Source organism: Genypterus blacodes, unplaced genomic scaffold, assembly GCF_046128005.1.
Source record: "Genypterus blacodes isolate CSIRO-AG114 ecotype Tasmania unplaced genomic scaffold, CSIRO-AGI_Gbla_v1 ptg000156l_1, whole genome shotgun sequence".
Classification (NCBI taxonomy): Eukaryota; Metazoa; Chordata; class Actinopteri; order Ophidiiformes; family Ophidiidae; genus Genypterus; species Genypterus blacodes.
Window position 1 is genome coordinate 962701 of NW_027466957.1, and position 19445 is coordinate 982145.

Sequence of the window (19445 nt, forward strand, 5' to 3'; positions counted from 1 at the left end):
GTAAAAGTCTGTGTTCCATCTCTGCCCAGTCTATTCAATCAGACGTCTGAGGTCCAGCCACCTGAAGCTCAGGAAACTGACTCATGTCTCTGAATAAATGATGTTGATTTTTCTGAAGTGTCTGCAAACCGACGGTGCCAAGTTTTATTCCACACAAACTGCCCGTCGCTGTTGCTCTGCAGCTGACCCTGACACAATGTATGTTTCTATGACCCCCCCCCCCCCCCCCTCAAGCTGTGACTAGTTTGAACAAAATGTAGGAACTTTGCATGTATCCAGTTGAAATCCCAATGTGTGTGTGATTGTGGTGACCAGTCTCAAATGGCATGTTAATCTTTCTACGTTACGATGAGCTCAGCGCACTTTGAAATAACACAAAAGCCGACTGAGCAAAATGCTAACCTCATCATGCATTTCATTTAGTTCATTTAGTTCAATTTGACACAGTGACTCTGTATGCAGGCCGAACACATTACACCACCGGGTGCTAAAGGCCGAGTGAGTCACCGTGGCATATCTGTACGAGTGGGCCGCCAGCCCACGTGGTGGTGATGTCATAACCAGGGACTTCCTGAACACAGGGTTCATTCACAGACTGCGACCAGGCTCCAAACAAGCCGTCTCCATAGCAACGAGGGCCGCTGGGCATGAGAGTTCCCCCCCTTGTTGTTATTTGTTTGAGGGGCGAGAGGAGTTTGGAGAAATGTGCATGAAAGACACAGATGAACTTTAAAAGACATAAAACTTCTTATTATGGATGTTTGCTGCATTATTTATATACTTGACATCCAAATTTAACCTGACATATATGGATTTTTTTTAAACTTTCGAGATGTTAAATATAGCTAAACAAGTTTACTAAGATATTCTGGCAGAATTGAAGAGGTTAAAGTATTAATTCTGAATACTTTCTGACTGCATAAACTCATCTGAACCATCTCTCTCATCTCATATTGGATGGTCACTGTGGGTGGGTTTGTTTTTGATGGGCTCAGGATGGGTGGGTGGGGTGAAAAGGTGACACTTGATGCGTGTGTGGCTCCATTCATTTTCAGTTGTCTTTCCATACTGCAGTCAGTGTTTGCACCATGTAGGGAATGTTTCACTACTCTATGACAAAATCCAGACGTGAGCGACAGCAACAACTGGAGCGTAGTGTATATTGGTAATGGATTCATTAAATGTAACATTTGGAAAAGTAGCTGTGAAGGATGAATACATTTCAACAGGACAGCAGCGATGGTTTCATTATATGATTATTCTTTATTGCTACTTTTTAAGGATACAAAAATAGCAGGAAACAGGAAGGGAAGAGGCACAAAGTCGAGTAGACTCACAAATAGATATGTATCAACACGGAAAAATAAAATAAGATACTATTTATTAATAACCCTTCATTAACAACTACTTTCTTAAATTGCAAAATAATCATAAATCATAAACAAAAGAAGAATTCCATGGAAACAGCTTTACCTTGTAATAAAACAGACTAAAATAAATGATGCTAACTACAACATGATGTACGCTATATTATAAAGAGAAAGATAAAAGATGCATGACAGATAACAAATATTTTCTATTTCAGGGCTACTAAAACTTGGGACAAAAACACTTTGTATCGCTTATTTACAGAAATGGGAATAATAATTCAGTATGGATTACATTCAGGAATACACTTGTGCTGTACTGGCTCAATGGGAAATATCATTTACAGATCTTTGCTAATATTACAAAATAATATCTCATACTCTAGCAAACAGGCCCACATGGCAAAGGAAACATGGAGATTCAGTCCTTGTTTTACTTTCATGTCCGGATTTCCCTTATACATAAATGTCACCTGACATTTGAATATTCTCCCTTTTCACTCTGTGAAATATTACAAAATACTATCAAAACCATTTTTTGAAGCTACTTCTATTCCCTACAATGCAAACTGTATAGACACATGAGTCGTAAACGTCTTCTTAAAGGGCAATACCACCAATTTTGTTTATCGGTCATCAAGAGCACGTGAAAACAACTTTATAAAGCCTGATGTGACTGCTGAGGCGTTACAAGATTTACTTTTTGTCAGCGTTAAAAGCTAAACAGCGACTAAAGCTCCTCCTCTAAATGTTCTGTGATTCAGCTGCTCAGCATCTAGTTGACAGCACCCTTCTTTCCCCTCTTATCCAGTTGTTCTCACACGCTGACTCGTTCTCCCTACAGTCAATGAAGTGAATCTGATGTGTAAAATTGGTGGAATCCCTCTTGAACATTTAGTCTCCATGTGCTGACAGTGCATATAAAGTATAATGACATTCTGACACAAAATGAACGGACATTACTTCTTCAAGCACGGAGCTTCTGCATAGGCATGTTTAGCTTTGAGTATACTGATTGTCATGACGGATAGACTCACAATTCAATTAACTACACACATTAAACTGCACATGGAAACACACTTTGGATGTCCTGTGTATGGACTGTGAAGACACACACACACAGGCACGAAAGCACAATTTGGTATAAAAGCAAACAGCCACTTGAAATCCAAGTGTGAGGCCTTCTGGATGCAAAACACTCCATACACTCACACAACTAGACAACTTTGATTTGCAATGAGATGAAGAGTCTGTTGTGGATTGTTGTAAAAACCTCGGGTTGTAACTGACGCATCACAGGCCAGGGACGCCTCTTTGGCATCTCTCCTGAATATAATGCAATATATATTTTGATAATATAAAAATACGTTATTCACACGACTCAAATATTGTAAAAAAAAAAAAAAAAAAAAAAGCAATAACACTGACCCCCTGTTTTTGAAAACAGTGCATATTAGGAGGTCTCATAAAAGTTCCTTTGTACATTGTTAAGGCAGTGTGCGCTTCCTTTCACTCAGAAAGCAGCACTTCCATTAGAATGAGATGATCGACGTGTGAGATCAGGCCAATGTTCTCATGTCAAACTGCAAACTAAGATACAGGCAGACCAAGCAAGTTTGTGGGAGAGGAGAACAACATGAAGAGATTATAAAAAAACTTTGGCCACGAGAAATGTTTGAGAATTAGTTTGGGGGTCAATTTTTAGTACAGGAAGTTCTAATCTTTCTAATCCAGGACATTAAGGAGCCATCTTCTATTTTTGCCATCGATTGAGTCTCTTGTCTTTGCTTAAACATGAAGAGAAAAGTAATAAAATAAGGCACTTTTTTGTTGTGGTTTCAGAGACCTGCTGGCTGTCGCTAGGTTACGGGCTGCATTCTCCATTTTATTGCATGAACTCATCCTGCAGCGTTGACGGCGGGGATCTGAGATTTCTCCCTTGGCGGCTAAGGAAAATAAGGAAGAGAAGGTGGCGGCGGCGGCGGCGGCGGCGATCTCCGTGCTAAAATGGTTGAAAACTACAGGGTGGCGAGGCGTGTGATGTCATTTCCTGCTTTAGTCCCCCTCCTCTATGTCTGTGCTCGGGCCTGGACACCGGTCAGATCCTTCCGTATGATCTCATTCACTGTGAAGCAGAGAAGAAGAGGGAACGTTAGACGGCAGCGGAATCAAAATGTTTTACATCATAACAATAAAAACAAATTCAGTAAAACAGAGCTTGCTTGAGATTTTGCTGCAGACGAGTCGGCGCAGTGATGCCGATTGACCACTAGAGGCAGTGCCGTGCAAGATTACCCATGAGCGACAACTTCCTGTTCCTCGGGCTGAGCAGCAGAGCAGCAGTGGGTGTTTACGCGAGAAGAGTGGGGTGTGAGAATTAAATGGAAACTTCTGCGGTGTTGTGCTTCTAAAAATAGCAGGAGGAGGAGGATGTGTGGGGGACATACCTGTGTCACACTTTACAATAACTCACAGGAACCATTAACACTAAGAGGATAGAGGGCGGGGGACGGGGGGGACTGACGGGGGGGACGGACGGGGGGAACCTATGTAGCCGCTACTGAGGTGTCACACTGTGTAAACACTGCTACTGTCAGCCCAGCTGTGCATTTAGCAGTTAGGTATCTCTCTCTCTCTCTCTCTCTCTCTCTCTCTCGACACACCAAGTGTACTTGAATGAGGACATGAGGACGATCCTAATAAGGCGACACGTCATTTTGACTACACTTCATTTAAATGAGCTGCAGTTGAAGCGAGGGGCTCTGCTTTACTCATCACGTTGTTTCTGTGCGTTGTGAAACATGGCTGTGTGGGTTCTTCTTCTTCTTCAATCTCTCATTGCGCTGGTTGAAGCAGGTTAAAGACGTGTGGGTTTGAAAGGTAATTCAGCAGGAGAGTGGTGATACAGTGTCACTCTCTCAGGTCTCTCTCCCCCCCCTAATGCTTCACAGATGTGTGAGAGAGAGAGAGGAGCCGTCACAGAGGCCCAACACTGAAAGCGTTTTATAGCCGGGGCTCCATCTGCACAAGCGGCAGGACCTCGCCACCTGGCTGCGCTGCTGTCGTCACCGCCTCAACGTGCCCGTTTATTTTAGTCTCTGCTGGAATTCCCTCTTGACACCTAATGCCTCGCAGGAACTTTCATCTCCCCCAGCGGTGCCACACGCCGCTTTTTCCTGAGCATAAACTCGGCTTAGAGAAGCAGCGGGAGCGCCGCGGCGGGGGCGACACACACTGGGGCTTTGCTCAGGCTAATGAAGGGTTGGCACCGACCCGTCGTTTGAGGCTGGCTGTAGGGAAACACTCGGGCCAGTCTGTTCAATGGGTGAGTGTCTGGCTGCTGGACTGTTTACTAACCGACAGGGAGGAGAGAGAGAGAGAGAGAGAGAGAGAGAGAGAGAGAGAGAGAGAGAGAGAGAGAGAGGGAGAGAGAGAGAGGGAGAGGGAGAGAGGGAGACACCTTGTACAGTAGCTGACTCAGTCCCTTCACACTGCCTGCTGAGAGCTGGAATGTGTGTGTGTGTGTGTGTTTGTGTGTGTGTGTGTGTGTGTGTCATGGATTGTGTGCTGGTGTATCAGCATGACAACGCAAAGCCCAAAACCACAGACGAAGGGAAAGAGGAAGTCGTCAGAATGGATGTGGGGGATGACCTCACACCGGGTCTCACTGCGCTGAACGAGCAGAAAGACAGGGAGAAACACAGGGAGCGCCGCGGCAACGTCCATCTTTAGGAAAACAAGGGGCAAAAATCCCCGATAATAAAGAGAGGAGAGGGTTCAGAAGCACAGGCACTAAACTTATTACTAAGATTATTACTTTATATACCCTATACCTTATGTTACTACTTTCTTCTTCAGCTCATAAATTAAGGACGTCTAGGTTCAAATACTGAGACTTGAGACTGGAGGTCGTTCATGCGCTCGTCTGTCTGTAGCGCTGCAGTACCCTCGGTGTCCGATAGGAGCCGGGTTGCGTATTGGATGTCGGCCTTTTGAACGGGATGGAAGTGAGCTGAGACTAATGGCTCCAGCAGGTGTGTGTGTGTGTGTGTGTGTGTGTGTGTGCTGTGTGCTTTATCTCTCTCACGCCGATCTCTGCCCGCTGGAACAGTTTCACCTGCTCCACTGCCTCTGGGCTTTATTCCACACCGGCTCAAACACACACTTTCAGACTTTTGCGGACTAACTTTGAGCTCCGGTCGATCCGGGGCCGCGGCCTCCCCTCGCTATTGTCAGGAAATGTGTGTGAGACTGAGTGTGGGCGAGACACACGCAGCCAGAATGACTTTCACCTGCCGTCTCTTTGCTGTAAGCCGACACGGTTGAGATGTGAGTCGTCTGCCTCTGCGTTGCCACGACACCAGGATGTGGCCACGCTTCTCTTTCCAAAATGACTGCGAGAGGTCCGGATGAGTAATGTTGACAATCTCGTTTGTGTGTCTCGGACGGTCTGAGGTGTTTGCGTTGCGGTGGCGGCCGTACACACACACACACACGCCTCTGCAGTGAAACCCCTCGGGATTTTTTTTTAAGACTCTGCTTGTTCTTTTATGATTTGTTACAGAATGTTTTGAACACGGGGGCGTCCCCCTTTCCTCTGTCTGGGTCAGGGTTCACTACCGATGATCTGGGTGGGATGGGTGAACACCAGTGACATGCAGGGATGTGGTGGCGTTACAGAGGCGCCGGGTCTTTGGATGAAAGAGGTCAAAGAAAGAAAGAAGTAAGCACTGATCCTGACAGTGCTGTTTGAACAATACGGTGGAAGTGCAGCGGCCGTTCGGGAAGCTGACAGAACCATGGGCAGCTTTTGATGTTGGGAGGATCAAGCGGGAGGTTTTAACACGCGGGGTTCCTCTAAACTCCTTGTTAATTCATCAGCACTAAAGCCTGTTGCTGTTTACCGAGGAGGGAAACCCGGCCGGCAAGTTCCATCCAAAAAACACAAATTCCATCGCTTTCCTTTTTTCTTCCGTTTCATTTTTTCCATTCAAACACACACACACACGCATACGCACACACGCATACGCACAGTCCCCTTCCCTTTTCCGGCAAAACTCCTTCCCCGCCCTCCTCCGCTATCTTACAGGGATCAGGCTGGATTTGTGGAGGAGAGCAGCTGCAGAGGAGGAATCTCTTGTGCCAGATTGGCAGAATCCCGCCGTTGGAAAAAAAGCAAATCCTCTGTTGGGTTCCCCCGCAGAATCGAGGGGCGTAAGGCCAAGGAGAAGCCCCGGCCAAGTATAACAAACAAAGAGGCTTTCCCCAGCTCTCCCAGGCAGCCCAGTTCCACTGTTTGACAATGGTTGCCATGGAAGTTGTTTTTCACTTCATAACAGTGTCAACATGTCCAGGCGGTCAGGAGAGTGACACTTTCTTCTCCCTCCCTCTCTCTCTGTCTCTCTTTTTTGTGTGTGTGAGAGAGAGAGAGAAAGAGAAAAAAAGGCCGGTTTCCTGCCGTGCGGCCGTGCCAGGAGGGAGAGCGGCGGCGAACCCATCGGCAACGACACACACTCACACTCACGTTCAATGCTCTCCTGGCTGAGGAGGGGCAAAGAGCAGAGGAAGACCAAGCCCGGTTCCTATACGATCAAACACAACACAGCTTAGAGGTGGAGGTTCAACCTTTGGACTGCTGCTGGATGTGGTTTGACATTAATTCTGCCAGAGGGTAATGAGGTTGACAAGCATAAGTATAAACATATGAGTCATGATCCCTGTTATTTCCACCTTGAGTGGAACTGAGCTGCACCTCCTGGCATGGATTGTTTGAACAGTGCGAGCTTGTTGGGTCGGACTGGACGTGGAATATGTGAGAAGGGGATGGCGACCCTATTGTAAATATCCTTGAATTGTTCTGAGGAAGAGGCATATCTCTGTTTGACAGCTCTTATCATCCATCACTTCACAGAGGCAGTTACACAGATTCATCACTTTTCCTGCGCCTGTGCCTGGAACACACACCTTCAACTGCACATCAATCTGTTTCATCTCATCAAGTCTTACATTTCTTCAACGTCCAAGTATAAAAGCATGAACTTACACTCACCATCATCTAGGTAGGCCTGATCCAGGTTCTCCTCCTTGACCGTCACCCTCCTCTGTGCGTCTCCGGCGCTCTCCATCTGTCCCGAGCCCGGGGGAACTCTAACTTTCTGCTGCGGGCCCTTCTGCACGTACGGCTGCTGCTGGATCACAGTGGGGTAGTGCTGAGGGTGGGTCAGGGCCACCTGGGGGGGAGTGGGCGAGGGGGTGGCGGCTCCCTGCGGGGAGTAGCTGTTGCAGTAAATGATTGCTTGATTGTCAGGCTGAGGGGCGGCGAGCGGCTGGGGGTCTCCGGGCCGGAGCAGGGGATGGTTGGTGGGGGAGAACTGGATGATGGAATGGTGCTGGCCCCCGCCGACGGGGCCTACGGACTGAGCCGGGGAGCCGGTGTGGACCAGGACCGAGCGGTGGGGGTCGGGGATCATCCCTCCCGCCTGCTGATAAAGGCCGGGGCTGCCGCTAAGGCTCTTCCCCCCGCGGGAGTAAACGATGGCCGGGCTCTGCTGCTGGAAACGGGGGTCTTGGCCCGGAAGACTGGAGCTGAGGCGCCCCTGCTGGCAGGAGGCCATGCCGGGTACCAGGCCGTTGTCTGGGTGGAGGACGCCGCGGGGGCTTTGATGGTAGGAATGAGGGGATATGCCCAAAATCTGAGGCATGGCAAAGACCATGTGGTCTGCATCGTACTCATCTAGGGGCTCGGTCTTTATGGAGGAGGCTGTGGGGAGAGGAAGAGGTGGAAGACTTATTATTCAACTTTCACTTTTTCTTGTGGTTGTTTTGATCTTAAACACATATAGGTCATGTTATCTGCCACAAACAAGTGCAGTTCTTACATGCCAGTGGTGTGAAGGTGAAGTGCTGAGGCTGGCTGCGCTTCCTCTTGCCGTTGATAACATAGAAATTGACTTTGACAGAATGATAGATGGACGGGTCTCTGTAGGACGGCACCTCCACAAACAGCATATTCTGCGGGACGCGTATGATTAGGTTTTGTATCTTGAGCTACTAAATCATCAGACTAGACATGATGTTGAGGAAGAGTACTCACAGGCTGGCTCTTATCTTTGTCTACCGTCGCCTCCATTTCCCATACTTGCTGCCCATCTAGATAAAAAGCAGATGATGTCATTGAACGTGGAGTTGAACAGCGACGTCTGCAGCAATTTTCAGCTGCTCCGACATGTCACATACACAGTGTCTGTGGTAATGTGTGTGTGTGTGCCCTGTGATTTCAAATTCAACATGGAGACAAACAGGTTCTTGTTTGTGCGTGGGGATCATATCAGCCTTTGAAAACCACTTCCTCTTCCCTCGCTGAGCTGATGGCTGATCAGTAGATCTGCCCCTCTCACGCGCATTTCAGAAAGACATCCTGTGGAAGACACACACCTGACACGTCCTCGCCCGCGTCACTGACTGATCGGAAACAACTTGTTGTGTAACAGCCGGGAGTGTGCGTCCGTCCCGACGCTCCGTCCGTCCCGTTGCGTGTAGCCGAGCGAGTTCTGCTCTGTTGTGAGGTGGGAAACCCTTCCGTCCAGTCGCAAATGAAACACACATGGCTGAAATGAGTCAGCAGGAGAAAAAAGGGGGGATTCCACGCATCTTGCCAATTTTTTCTCTGGTTTCTAAGCTTTTATTTTCATTATCGGCTCTCTCCATTTCACAGACACAAACGTGATGACTGCTGCTTTCTTGGCAGGTGCTTTTGTTTGCGTTTTGTTGCAAGTCTACGCTCAGGGATACCCCGGCTGCTGTGTGTGTGTGTGTCCCTGTGGAGATCACTGGGGAGGGGGAGGAGGGGGGGGAACGGGCTGAACCGGGCTGGACCAGAGTCAGCTGTCTCCCATTCAGAGGGATTTCACCCAGCTGCTCCGGTCCAGCACTTTGTGTCATACACACACACTCTCCAAAACAATCAAAGCAATCCCTCTTCACAAGATTTCCTTTTTTCCGTCTCCGTCTCCGTCTCTGTCTCCGTCTGTCCGTTACTGTTGCTGTTTCGTAACATAGCGGCAGGGAACCCCGGAGAAGAAAAAGGGGGGGAAAAATAAAAAAAGCCTTGGGTGAACGGGTCCAACTTTTAGTCAAGGGCGTCCGCTGGAGAGCCCGAATTTAAAAAGCCAAGAAACTCAAGACAGCAATGGAGGCAGTGAGTCACAACACTGTACGTTCACACACACACACACACACACACACACACATACGACGTGTTTTAGCATGACTGTCGCTCCCACAGATACATCAGGGAACCTTTAAGCGGGTTTACTGTACTGCCATGATTTCTGTCAAGTGAGCTTTAACACACACACACACACACACACACGAGAGCCAAGTAATGACTGAGGCAAAGTCCAGACTCTAATCAGATCATCGGGGTTGGGCTCAGTTTATCTCACAAATTCCAAATTAGAAGCTCAGACTAATAACAAAGATGAATCAAAATCCTCCGCGTGCCTCAGCATCATCTCAGTGACACGTGTGTGTGTTTGTCGCGTGTGTGTCTGTCCTGATTTGTTTCCAAGTGACAGGCGACATCATTAATCACACAACAAAAGGCCACAACCGATGCTGGTGATAAGAAGAGACACGGCGGATGTCAGCCGGGATGCAAAGGGCAGAGGGAAGTGAGGCATCGGCGTTATCGTTCGGATCAGGCAAATGACTCCTGTGTGTGTTCGTGTGTGTGTCTGTGCCTGCCGCATCTGTACAAGCCATCACAGTCCTGCTGTGCCACTACAGGTGAATGTTAAGGTTCAGACTCAGGGCTCATTAGTTATCAGTCAAGGGTTGAATGTGTTTCCCAGGTGTGGAGCTTCTTATCTGTCAGACGTGTCAGCATCTCACTGTCACTCACCCTGGGTCTTCTCCATGAAGATGACCTTGGAATCAGAGCTGAAGTTCTGCCCGGTGAGAATCATCTGCTGTCCTCCCAGCACAGAGCAGCTGTCCATGTCCTGCTTCTCCACCATGGGAAGCTCGTGTGCCGAGCGCTGGGCTGCAGAAGGGGAAAGAAACAAATGATACTCTGAGTACTGCCACACGGGGAAACACACACACACACACACACACACACACATGCACATGAACCAGCATGTTAAATGTGAGAGGATGCACGGTGAGAGGACGTGTAATGTTTCACGTCCTCTGCTGGAGGTGCACGGATTTTTCCATAAGCGCACGACGACAGAATTTACAGGAAGTCGCTGCGTTTTACAATAAAGACGCCCCGTCAAATGAGAAACCAAGAAAGACGAGTGAGCGAGCGAGCGAGCGAGCGAGCGGGCGACCTCAGAGGTTCAGCAGGATCGCACACTTATATATCTATAGGGTACAAATGCAGTGGCCTTTACACTGAGGTGTGACGATAACAGATGAACAACACAGACACACACTGCAGAGTAAAGCTCCACTAGTGCTGAGGATTTCACACTCAGGAGTTTAAGAGGTTAAAGTCTGTAAGTTAAAGCATGAACTTCGACTTTATGAAACATGATAATGACTGTTTCACCGCTCGCTCGTGCTTTAATGTGAGCGATATCGCTGCGGCTGCCTGCTTTGTACACACACACACACACACTGTGGCCACTTTAATGAGCTGTGTTTCCTCATATTGCAGCCTATTATCAACCATTAGTTGGGCTGAAACTCAATACGCACTGAGGCGAGCTGAGGTGTCGACAAACAACCCTGTGACCTTTGGACGGGGGACAAAAAAACCAAAGAGGATGAGACTGACCAGTGGGGGCCCTGTCTCTTTAAACACACACACATACACACACACACACCGTGCTTATCAGCCAGCCTGACAGATGTTGTCATAAGTGTCCATGTGCGCCGCTTCACGCTCGCTCGGCCTTCACTCGCGCCAATTGTTCTGACGTTGGGTCGCTACAACGGGCAGATACCGACTATTGTTCTGCTCTTATTGTGACAGGAAATGACAATTACGCTCGTTAAACTGCATCACTACCGTTCCTTTCCTTTGTCTTGTGTGTGCACTCTTGCAATCCACCGACATGAAGGGCTCGATAAAGGTGCTTCTTGTTTGAGGTTTGATTATAACAGGTGCTGTAATAACACTGTGTACACACACACGCGGGCTGATGTACCCAGACACATTTACTACAGCACACACACACACACACAAACAGGAAGACAGACGTTGACACAGGCAGCGTGCACCCACTGGATGGCGGCCCTGGTAGCATAAGGACATCTTTGTGTGCAGGACTCTGGACTATGAGCCTGACTCCCGGCTCATTTGAATGTGGCTTCTTTATTTTCAAACCACTTTTGCTTTATATGAGCTCTTGTGTTACGGATATAAAGTCGGTGTTTCGCGTGCGGGCAGCTTACAGCATTCGATGGGATGCGAGGCGGCTTGGAGAGAGACGTGCTGTCCTCCGGGCTGAGGTATGTGAACGCGGAACACCAGGCGAACCCGGGTGTTTTTCCGCCCCACGTCCGTCTCTCCCTTCCTCAGCTCGATGTCGGCGTTCCGGAGCTTCAGGATCCCGGCGCAGTCGATTCTGTTGTGAGGAGAGGAGGGGGGGTAGAAAGGCGGGGGAGAAAGGAGGGTTTCAATAAAGAAGTTACAGTCCTTTGTTATTTGTTTGGTGTGATGCTGTGTGTGTGTGTGTGTGTGATATGCAAATGTGTGGCTGTATTCAAAAAAGTGGTTCCAGCAATAAGTTATATTGAGAACAAATGCAAACTTGGCAAAAAGAAAAAGTCTGCAGCGCTTTTTTGATTCCTCCCACGCTACAACTGAATTCTTTGCCAGCTCATATTAGAAACCTCAGTACTTTCCATTCATCTGCTGAGGAACTAAAGACATGTTACCCTGGCAGTAAGAGCTCTGAATGAAGCGTTTGAGGTGGTGTGTGTTCGGGCCTTGGACCTGAATCCCTCAGTGACAGAATACAAACTCTTTACGCTCTCACATTGCTTTCATGTTGTTCTTTGGCTCCAGAGGAATCTCCAGGACTTTGGTGCCGTTGACGATCTTCTCGTAGCTGGTGGTAGTGACCGTCTTGCCGGTGATGCGGTGGACTTGGTAGAAGGCGTGCGGCTTCAGGATGCGCTCGTCCGCCGTGCCGATGAAGATCTGCAGGCCGAGCGGCTCCTTGCCTCTGTAACCGTGTAACTGCAGACACAGAAAGGGAAAAGGAATATGAGCGCCGGTGTGTTGTGATTTGATCTCTCTCACTGCCTAAGATAGATTTATGGGACGCCTTTTATTGGTAAAGCTTTCTTGATCCTGTGCTGTCTCTGATGTTGATCACTAATCAGAGCTTTTGAACTGAAGCCAGGGCAGAACTCAATCCTCCGGCTTTGTGCGGTGCTGCTGGCTGATAACCCTGACTGAAGAATTCAAAGAACTCGGCGGGCGTGCTGCCTTTCACTGCCACGCTTGACAGAATGAGAGAACTGAAACCATCACAAACAACCAGCTTGACTGACTCACTTGACACCTGATCTACTTTGATACCCTGCTGCTGCAAAGAAGAGCAGCAAATGGCCGATGTCGTGAGTTAAAGAATGACTGCAGGGTAACACGATAGAGAGAGAGAGAGAGGGAGAAAGAGAGAGAGAGAGAGAGAGAGAGAGAGAGAGAGAGAGATGTTACTCTGAACTGCCTCCTGAGGAAACCTGCAAAAACCACAAAGCATGAACTTGCATCTAGATGCTTTTGTGCAAACACACACACATTACTGCGTTGCTACTATCAACATAGGTGTCAATCCATTTTAAGAGTTCCTCTGCGTTTTCATGAGTGTATTTATTGTGCATTCCAGGTTGAAGTGGACTCTGACTGATACCTGGCTCAGACAAACACATTCTGGAGTTTCACAGTTCTGCAGATTAACTCTTCAAGCGTTTGTGTAGCAGATGTTTGCACGAGTATTTCCACTGCTTCCTTCTCATAGAGGGAAAAGAAACTACTTGTGCTAGTGACTTCACTAATTACATAATGTCATCACAACTAACATCTCTGTTTGTTATCTTCCTCCTTTCTCTTCCCTTCAAACTTTTTCTCCTATTTGCTTCCTTCCCTCTCGCCACATGTAGTTTATTTAATGATGCAATGTCTTCATTCTCTTTCACTTCCTTTAACTATCCTGTATTTGCTCTACGCCCCCCCCCCCACACACACACACCCACACACACACACACACACACACACACACCTTTTCTACATTGTCATACATTGGGTGCATTTGAGTTTTGAGAGTTTTTTTCCACGACTTGTACGACTTTGTCCAATTCTTCCGACACTGGGCGTCACAGTAACTGGCCCAGTAAGTACAGAGTCCATTTAAAAGTTATATTGTTGCTCTGTATGGTTAATCTTTGGTAGTGACGCATCTATTCATGTTAAAGTAACATGAATGGAGTATTCTGTCATGCTTTCAAAAGAAAAAAGCATCTGCACGTCTAATTGTAGACATGATGCTGTTAGTGGGTGTGACCTCCAAACTCCACAGCAGCTGTTGAATGTGAGCAGAAACTATGGCAACATGAATGAGCTGCTGGCTCCATATCCAGGTAGCTGACACAGTGCGTGAAACAGAGGAAGCCGCCTGCAAACACTCACCAGGCCATGTGAGCAAGTCTGCTGGTTGTCATGGCAGTGGCAGGAGCAGTGAGTCATGACCAGAGAGCGGCGTAGGAAAAGTAAAGTGGAGGGGACGCTCTTACGAGAGGAGAGGAGGAAGAAAAGAAAAGAGGAGGAAGGAAAGAGAGTGAGAGAGAGAGGGGTGGAGTGGAGGAAGGGAAAGAGGAGGTGAAGGAGTGCAGCCGTGGCTAACCAGGCCTGACCATCTGATTGGCCTGGCAGAGCAGGCAGCGCTGACCTCAGGGTGAGGCCTTTGGGGACGAACAGCAAAATGGAAAAGAAGTGAGAACAGCTTAATTTCCATCAAGTCCCCCCGTCGCTAATGCCAGCAACAAAAACGGCTTGAACGCGTTGCCTTGGCGACATAAAGAAAAAGGGGAAGTCAAACTTGTAATTAGACAATATTGCCCGGGCGTAAAGTTGTCACAACACGTTTCAGCGCGTTTCCCTCTGTGGTGATGTGAAAGTGATGATTTGGAATTTGACACACAAACACACACACACACACACGTCTCGTCTTTGCTGCATGTTGCGAGTGTGATCGATCCCCCTCGTTTGAGACATCGACTCCTTCCCTCTCGAGAGTGTGCTGCTCCAAAATGAAGACGTGACCCAAAACTAACAACATGTTTTGAAGGATGAACTACAACTTACTCACTAAATGGCAACACTGTGCCATATTCACTCTCCTGCCTGGGGCTCATTTCACTATCATCACAGGTGGCCCGTTCGATTTAGGAGTTTTGTACTTTGAGACAACTTTCTACTGTGAGACAGTCAGGAAACCGCTGAAAAGGGAAGTCAGGGACCAAACACACAGAGAAGTGCTTGTGTGTGGTTGAAACCCTGGGGCCAAGGCCAGACAACAGCACAAGTATTTTTAAGCCGGGTGGCAAAAATAAATCTTACAAAATCAGTGAGGCTGTGTTGCTCACTGACCTGAGGGTTTGCCACCGAGGTCCAGACCGGTGACAGTGTGTCACATGCTTAGAAATGGGATAGGTGTGATGAAAATAGCCAGAGGAACTCACTTAGAGTCACTTTCATACAACTGGCTCTGGGCAATAATAGCAGTTAGTTCATAATGAGTAGGAAATACCATTAAACTCAAGGCCGCCCATCATGGCTGCCCCAGGCGTTAAGACTTTGCACCGGAGCGCCAAATTAATGGCCTAAAAACCTAAAAATACAGCTTCATCTCCGGTTTATTGGTGTTGCTGGACATACCTGGATAACGGGGTGTCCTCCTGTGGGGGCTTTGACGGCACCTCTGCTCCCCTCCGTCTCGTAGTGAGCTCTGTGGTGGGGTTTGGGCTGCACCTCAATGTGGAGTTCGTACTGGTCTAAGCGGCTGGGCATTGGCCATTCCAGAGGGGGGAGGGAAGCCACGGGGATGCTGCGGAAAAGGATAGGAATGAATAAAAAGTCATGAGAAAACTCTGTCTGAAAGATGGAAATGTGTCTGGACTTTCCCACCAGTTTACCTGCAGATGCTGGAAACCAGCGGCTTGGGCCAGATGGGAGGGATGACGTAGAACGGCTCTGGACTCTGTTTGAGTTTGATGTCCTGGTCGCAGGACACCAAGTAGTTTCCGTCTCCGTGGTTCTCCGAAGTGTAAATCTGGTTGCATACCTTCCTGACTATTTTAGTGGGCAGCAGTCCTGGCTGAACAAAGCCATTCATAGCATCAGTGAGGCTGCCGTGCATGCCATAGTGGGCTCCCATGTTGTGCTCTTCGTGGCCGCTGTGGGGGGAGGGACTGCGGGACCGGTGCCCGGGGACCAGGCCTGGATTCCGGTACATGTCGTAGGTGCGTTTGCCCGGTGAGGTGGAGCGGGAGCCGGGCCTGGGAGAAGGCGAGCGGGGTCCCAGGTAGTCTTCCGTCTGGCTGGTGTGTGGGGAGGTACCTGGAGAGGTGTGAGGGGAGCCAGTATGGATGTTCTGCAAACGGGGGCAGAGGTCACTGGCGTTCTGGCCGCTGCTGGGTGACACGCAGGGAGAAGCCCAGGGGGAGTAGCTCTCCGAGTGCCAGCTGGTGGAGGAATTGCTGCTGGCGGGACTCAGGCACTGGGGCTCACGGTAGGCGAGACCTTCATGGTGGCCCGGCACAGTGAGGGTCGGTCTCGGGCTAATGTTCAGGGTATGGTTCTGCAGGGAGTCCCGACCATGGTTGTAGTGCTCGCGGGAGGGAGTGATTTCAATCCGCGGGCTCGGAACCAGACCCACTGCCCGGGAGCTGTCCAGGTAGTTCCTGGCCTCCTGGTTCTCGTACGCTGACAGAACCTCAGTGTTGTGTTCACTGTAGGAGGGACTGCAGGACTTGTTGCCGTATGTGGAGGCCTCCTGCAGAGGGAAAGCCTGCTCAGACTCGGGGCTGAGGACTTTGTGAGATGCGAGGTTTGGGTCATCTGAAAGGAGACGATGGAACATAAGGAGTAAGACAAACAGAAATGTTGTCAAAGCCAGAAGACCGAATTATTACAATCAAACACCTAACAAGTGAGAGACCTGAATTATAATAAATTACAACAAGATAATGCTCTTTTTCTTCAACTGAACCAAAGTCCCCCCTTTACACACTCACACACACAAACACACACACACGCGGCCATAACAGCACACCTTTAATCTCATACTGAACTTCCTGATTTTCAATTCATTCACAGCAGACAAACCTGACACCTGCTCTATGATTTATGTGTTTAGAAGCAAAGAGGAAGAGTAGTTCACTGACAGTCCCCTCACAAATAAACTCGCACAAACCTTGGCCCCCCGCAAAGTCGTTGTAAGGCTGCTCAAATTCAAACAAGTACTCAAACTGCAAATCTTCATCGGGGCAGTTCACTCGGCTGAGCTCTTCCTCCAAATCCTCGTCGTAAAAATTGCTCATCTGTCTACTTTCTCCGCTCTACCAAATCCAGTTGAAACGTTTAGATTCAGGCGTGGTGATGAAGATGAGGGCGACGGCGGTGTTGGTGGTGATGGTGATGATGATTTGGGGAGAACCTGCTCGAGTGTCAAGCGATGCATCGGTGAGCTGCGAGGAGGCGAAGAAGAAGAAGAAGCGCGCTGCGTGAGTTTCCTGTTTGAGGCGCAGCCACTCTCGAGCGAAGGCGGGTCCGTGCTTCACCCCGCGCGCTGGATGTTTCGAGATCATGTCTGAGAAGACGGACTCGCGCTTTCTGATTCGACGAAAGAAGACGTCAAGGAAGATGAAGATGACGACGAAGAAGTGGAAAAGGGAGGCAAAGTGCAGCTTGGAGTGATGAATTATTTGACAGAGGCTGTTGTTGTCACTCTGCCTGCCCGGTGCTGCCCCCGACTGTCAGACACGGAGCGGTGATACGTTCAAGGGACTCTCTCCCCCAACCGTCACGCGCGTAATTAACTTTTTAACAGAGCCGCATTAAACGCACCACTGTATTCTTTTTTTAACGGAAGGGCGTCCGCGCGTGCACGGTTATGTAGTGAGAAGACTTATTTAGACCATGTGGTTCTCAAACTGTGGTGCCGGCACCACTGGCGATACATGAAAGTGCCCACTGGTGGTACTTAAGACGAATTGTGGCAAAAGTATTCACAAATACCATTGGTTTCATTAATAAATACGTTTCAAAGCTCTTAAGTTGCAATTTAAGTTTTTGTTGAAAAAAGTTAAACTCGCCCCTATGCACTCTATGTACTTCGATTCTAGACTGGACATCTACACATACACACACACACACACACACTCACATACATACAGACATAGGTTTGCGCCGTACTTTGTTTCAATATTACTATAATGATGCTTTTACCCCATTACACAACATATTGTATTGGCAGTGAATGTAGATTGTGGGGAGCACAGAGAGAATCCTTGAATTACTATCGAAGCATATCAGGGTGTTCCTGTTCCCCTGGTGACCTTACACCAAGTGGGCTGCACCCTGCTCACTCAGCAAAAAATCATCCGAGGTGCATAATGTAGCCCACAGCTTATGTCCAATGTAAACTATAGTATATGTGGCAACTCATAGTTTTAAACACTGATTGAATTGTAAACTTGACCTGTGACCCCCCAACAACCACAACACTGGCATATTAGGCCATTAGAACGCAAATACAGAACATGACAAGGGACAAATCCTTATTATAATGACAGTTGGAAATAAATGATTGTTCTTATTTTACAAACTAATATATCATTTAGATTATTATAAATGATTTTAAACACAGCGGTGGACATGCAGTGTGACTTCAGCACACTTCAGCAGCGTGTCTGACACATTACATCACTACAGTCTCTTAACACAACTAACTTTACTACTGGACTAACTTGACTATAACACCAGTGATTCAAGGATTAATTTTTCAAATAAAAAGTCAAATGGGTTGATTACCAGATAATCACAACACTTCAGCAGTACCTTGATCCATCGACCTCATGGTGTGGTACTGTGCCAGCATCCAAGTCTCTCTAAACATCTGGAGAACGCGTAAAAACAATCAAATAAATAAATAAAAAAGGAACCAAAAGAAGAAAAGGAAAAAGAAAAAGTTACGCTCCTCTAACAACCATAGTCTTCGGTGAAAAATGTCGAAACGAGACGAAAGGCGAAAATAAGAAACTCGTTCATAAAAGTTCAAGCTGCGACACAGCTGCGCGCAAAATTCCCTTTCTGTTCAAAACGCATGTAGCCGCATCAGCTTCAGCGATGGTTCTGGTATGAAAGTCCCCTTCCTAGAGCTCTATAAGGATTACTTGAGTATCCAGAGCGGCTTCCTTCCCCACTCTGGGTGTTTATAATGGTCCAATGCTGTAAAATAACGGGATTCCCTCAGTGTTTCCTCCTGTTTGTGCGCCTTTGCCATGGAAACCTGGAGCGGGTCCATGTCGGAGACTCAGGGCTTTCCTGCAAAGCCCCACACTCAGGAATCCATGACGTCTCCGGGTCCTGCGCCAAGGCATTTCTGCGGCTTCTCTCAGACAGTAGCACACAAGAACTTCATTGTAGGGATGAAGAAATTACTGTAGGACACTGTAGGAGAGAGAGAGAGAGAGAGGAGAGAGAGAGAGAGAGAGAGAGAGAGAGAGAGAGAGAGAGAGAGAGAGAGAGAGAGACATACTTCTGATGTTTGATTGCTGTATACACTAAATAAAAATATACTTTTACAATTTGGCAGATTCTGTTCTGAGGGAAGCACCGTCAACATCACTTTAGTCCAAAAATGTTTAAATGTTTATTTGAGCTCAGTTCATTTCAGGCTCATAACTTTCCTGCATTTTGATCATGGAATATAGAGAATTCCTTTGTTCCCACTGGGGGAGCTACAATCTATTTCCTAATGGAAAACTGCAACTTTTATTTTTTTAAGAGTCTGATTCCTGACTGGGACACACACACACACACGCGCACACACACACACA

At 47.9% G+C, this 19445-nt stretch overlaps 1 protein-coding gene across 2 annotated transcripts; it reads right to left on the reverse strand.

Moving 5' to 3' along the window:
- Positions 1 to 1287: 1287 nt before the first annotated feature.
- On the reverse strand, positions 1288 to 17366 carry nfatc2a (nuclear factor of activated T cells 2a). Of its 2 annotated transcripts, none has more exons than XM_076166740.1 (10): positions 16799 to 17366; positions 15519 to 16443; positions 15262 to 15430; positions 12359 to 12561; positions 11772 to 11944; positions 10270 to 10410; positions 8461 to 8516; positions 8246 to 8378; positions 7417 to 8127; positions 1288 to 3492 (listed from the first exon to the last, which is right to left on the reverse strand). In XM_076166740.1, exons 1-10 carry the CDS (start codon positions 16923 to 16925, stop codon positions 3437 to 3439), a joined length of 2694 nt encoding a protein of 897 aa, XP_076022855.1. In that variant the 5' UTR covers positions 16926 to 17366; the 3' UTR covers positions 1288 to 3436. The 2 variants fall into 2 exon arrangements, with proteins under 2 accessions (XP_076022855.1, XP_076022854.1); XM_076166739.1 differs by having other exon boundaries at positions 7411 to 8127.
- Between the last annotated feature and the right edge of the window lie 2079 nt (positions 17367 to 19445).

What these genes read in the sequence shown, in the direction of transcription:
- nfatc2a (XM_076166739.1), bottom strand. Translation starts at nt 16,925, where the DNA reads ATGAGCAATTTTTACGACGAGGATTTGGAGGAAGAGCTCAGCCGAGTG. An exon ending in AAGAACAACATGAAAGCAAT is followed by an intron (nt 11,945 to 12,358) that starts GTGAGAGCGTAA and finishes TCCTCACAACAG; the next exon opens with AATCGACTGCGCCGGGATCC. An exon ending in ACAAAGATAAGAGCCAGCCT is followed by an intron (nt 8,379 to 8,460) that starts GTGAGTACTCTT and finishes CGCGTCCCGCAG; the next exon opens with AATATGCTGTTTGTGGAGGT.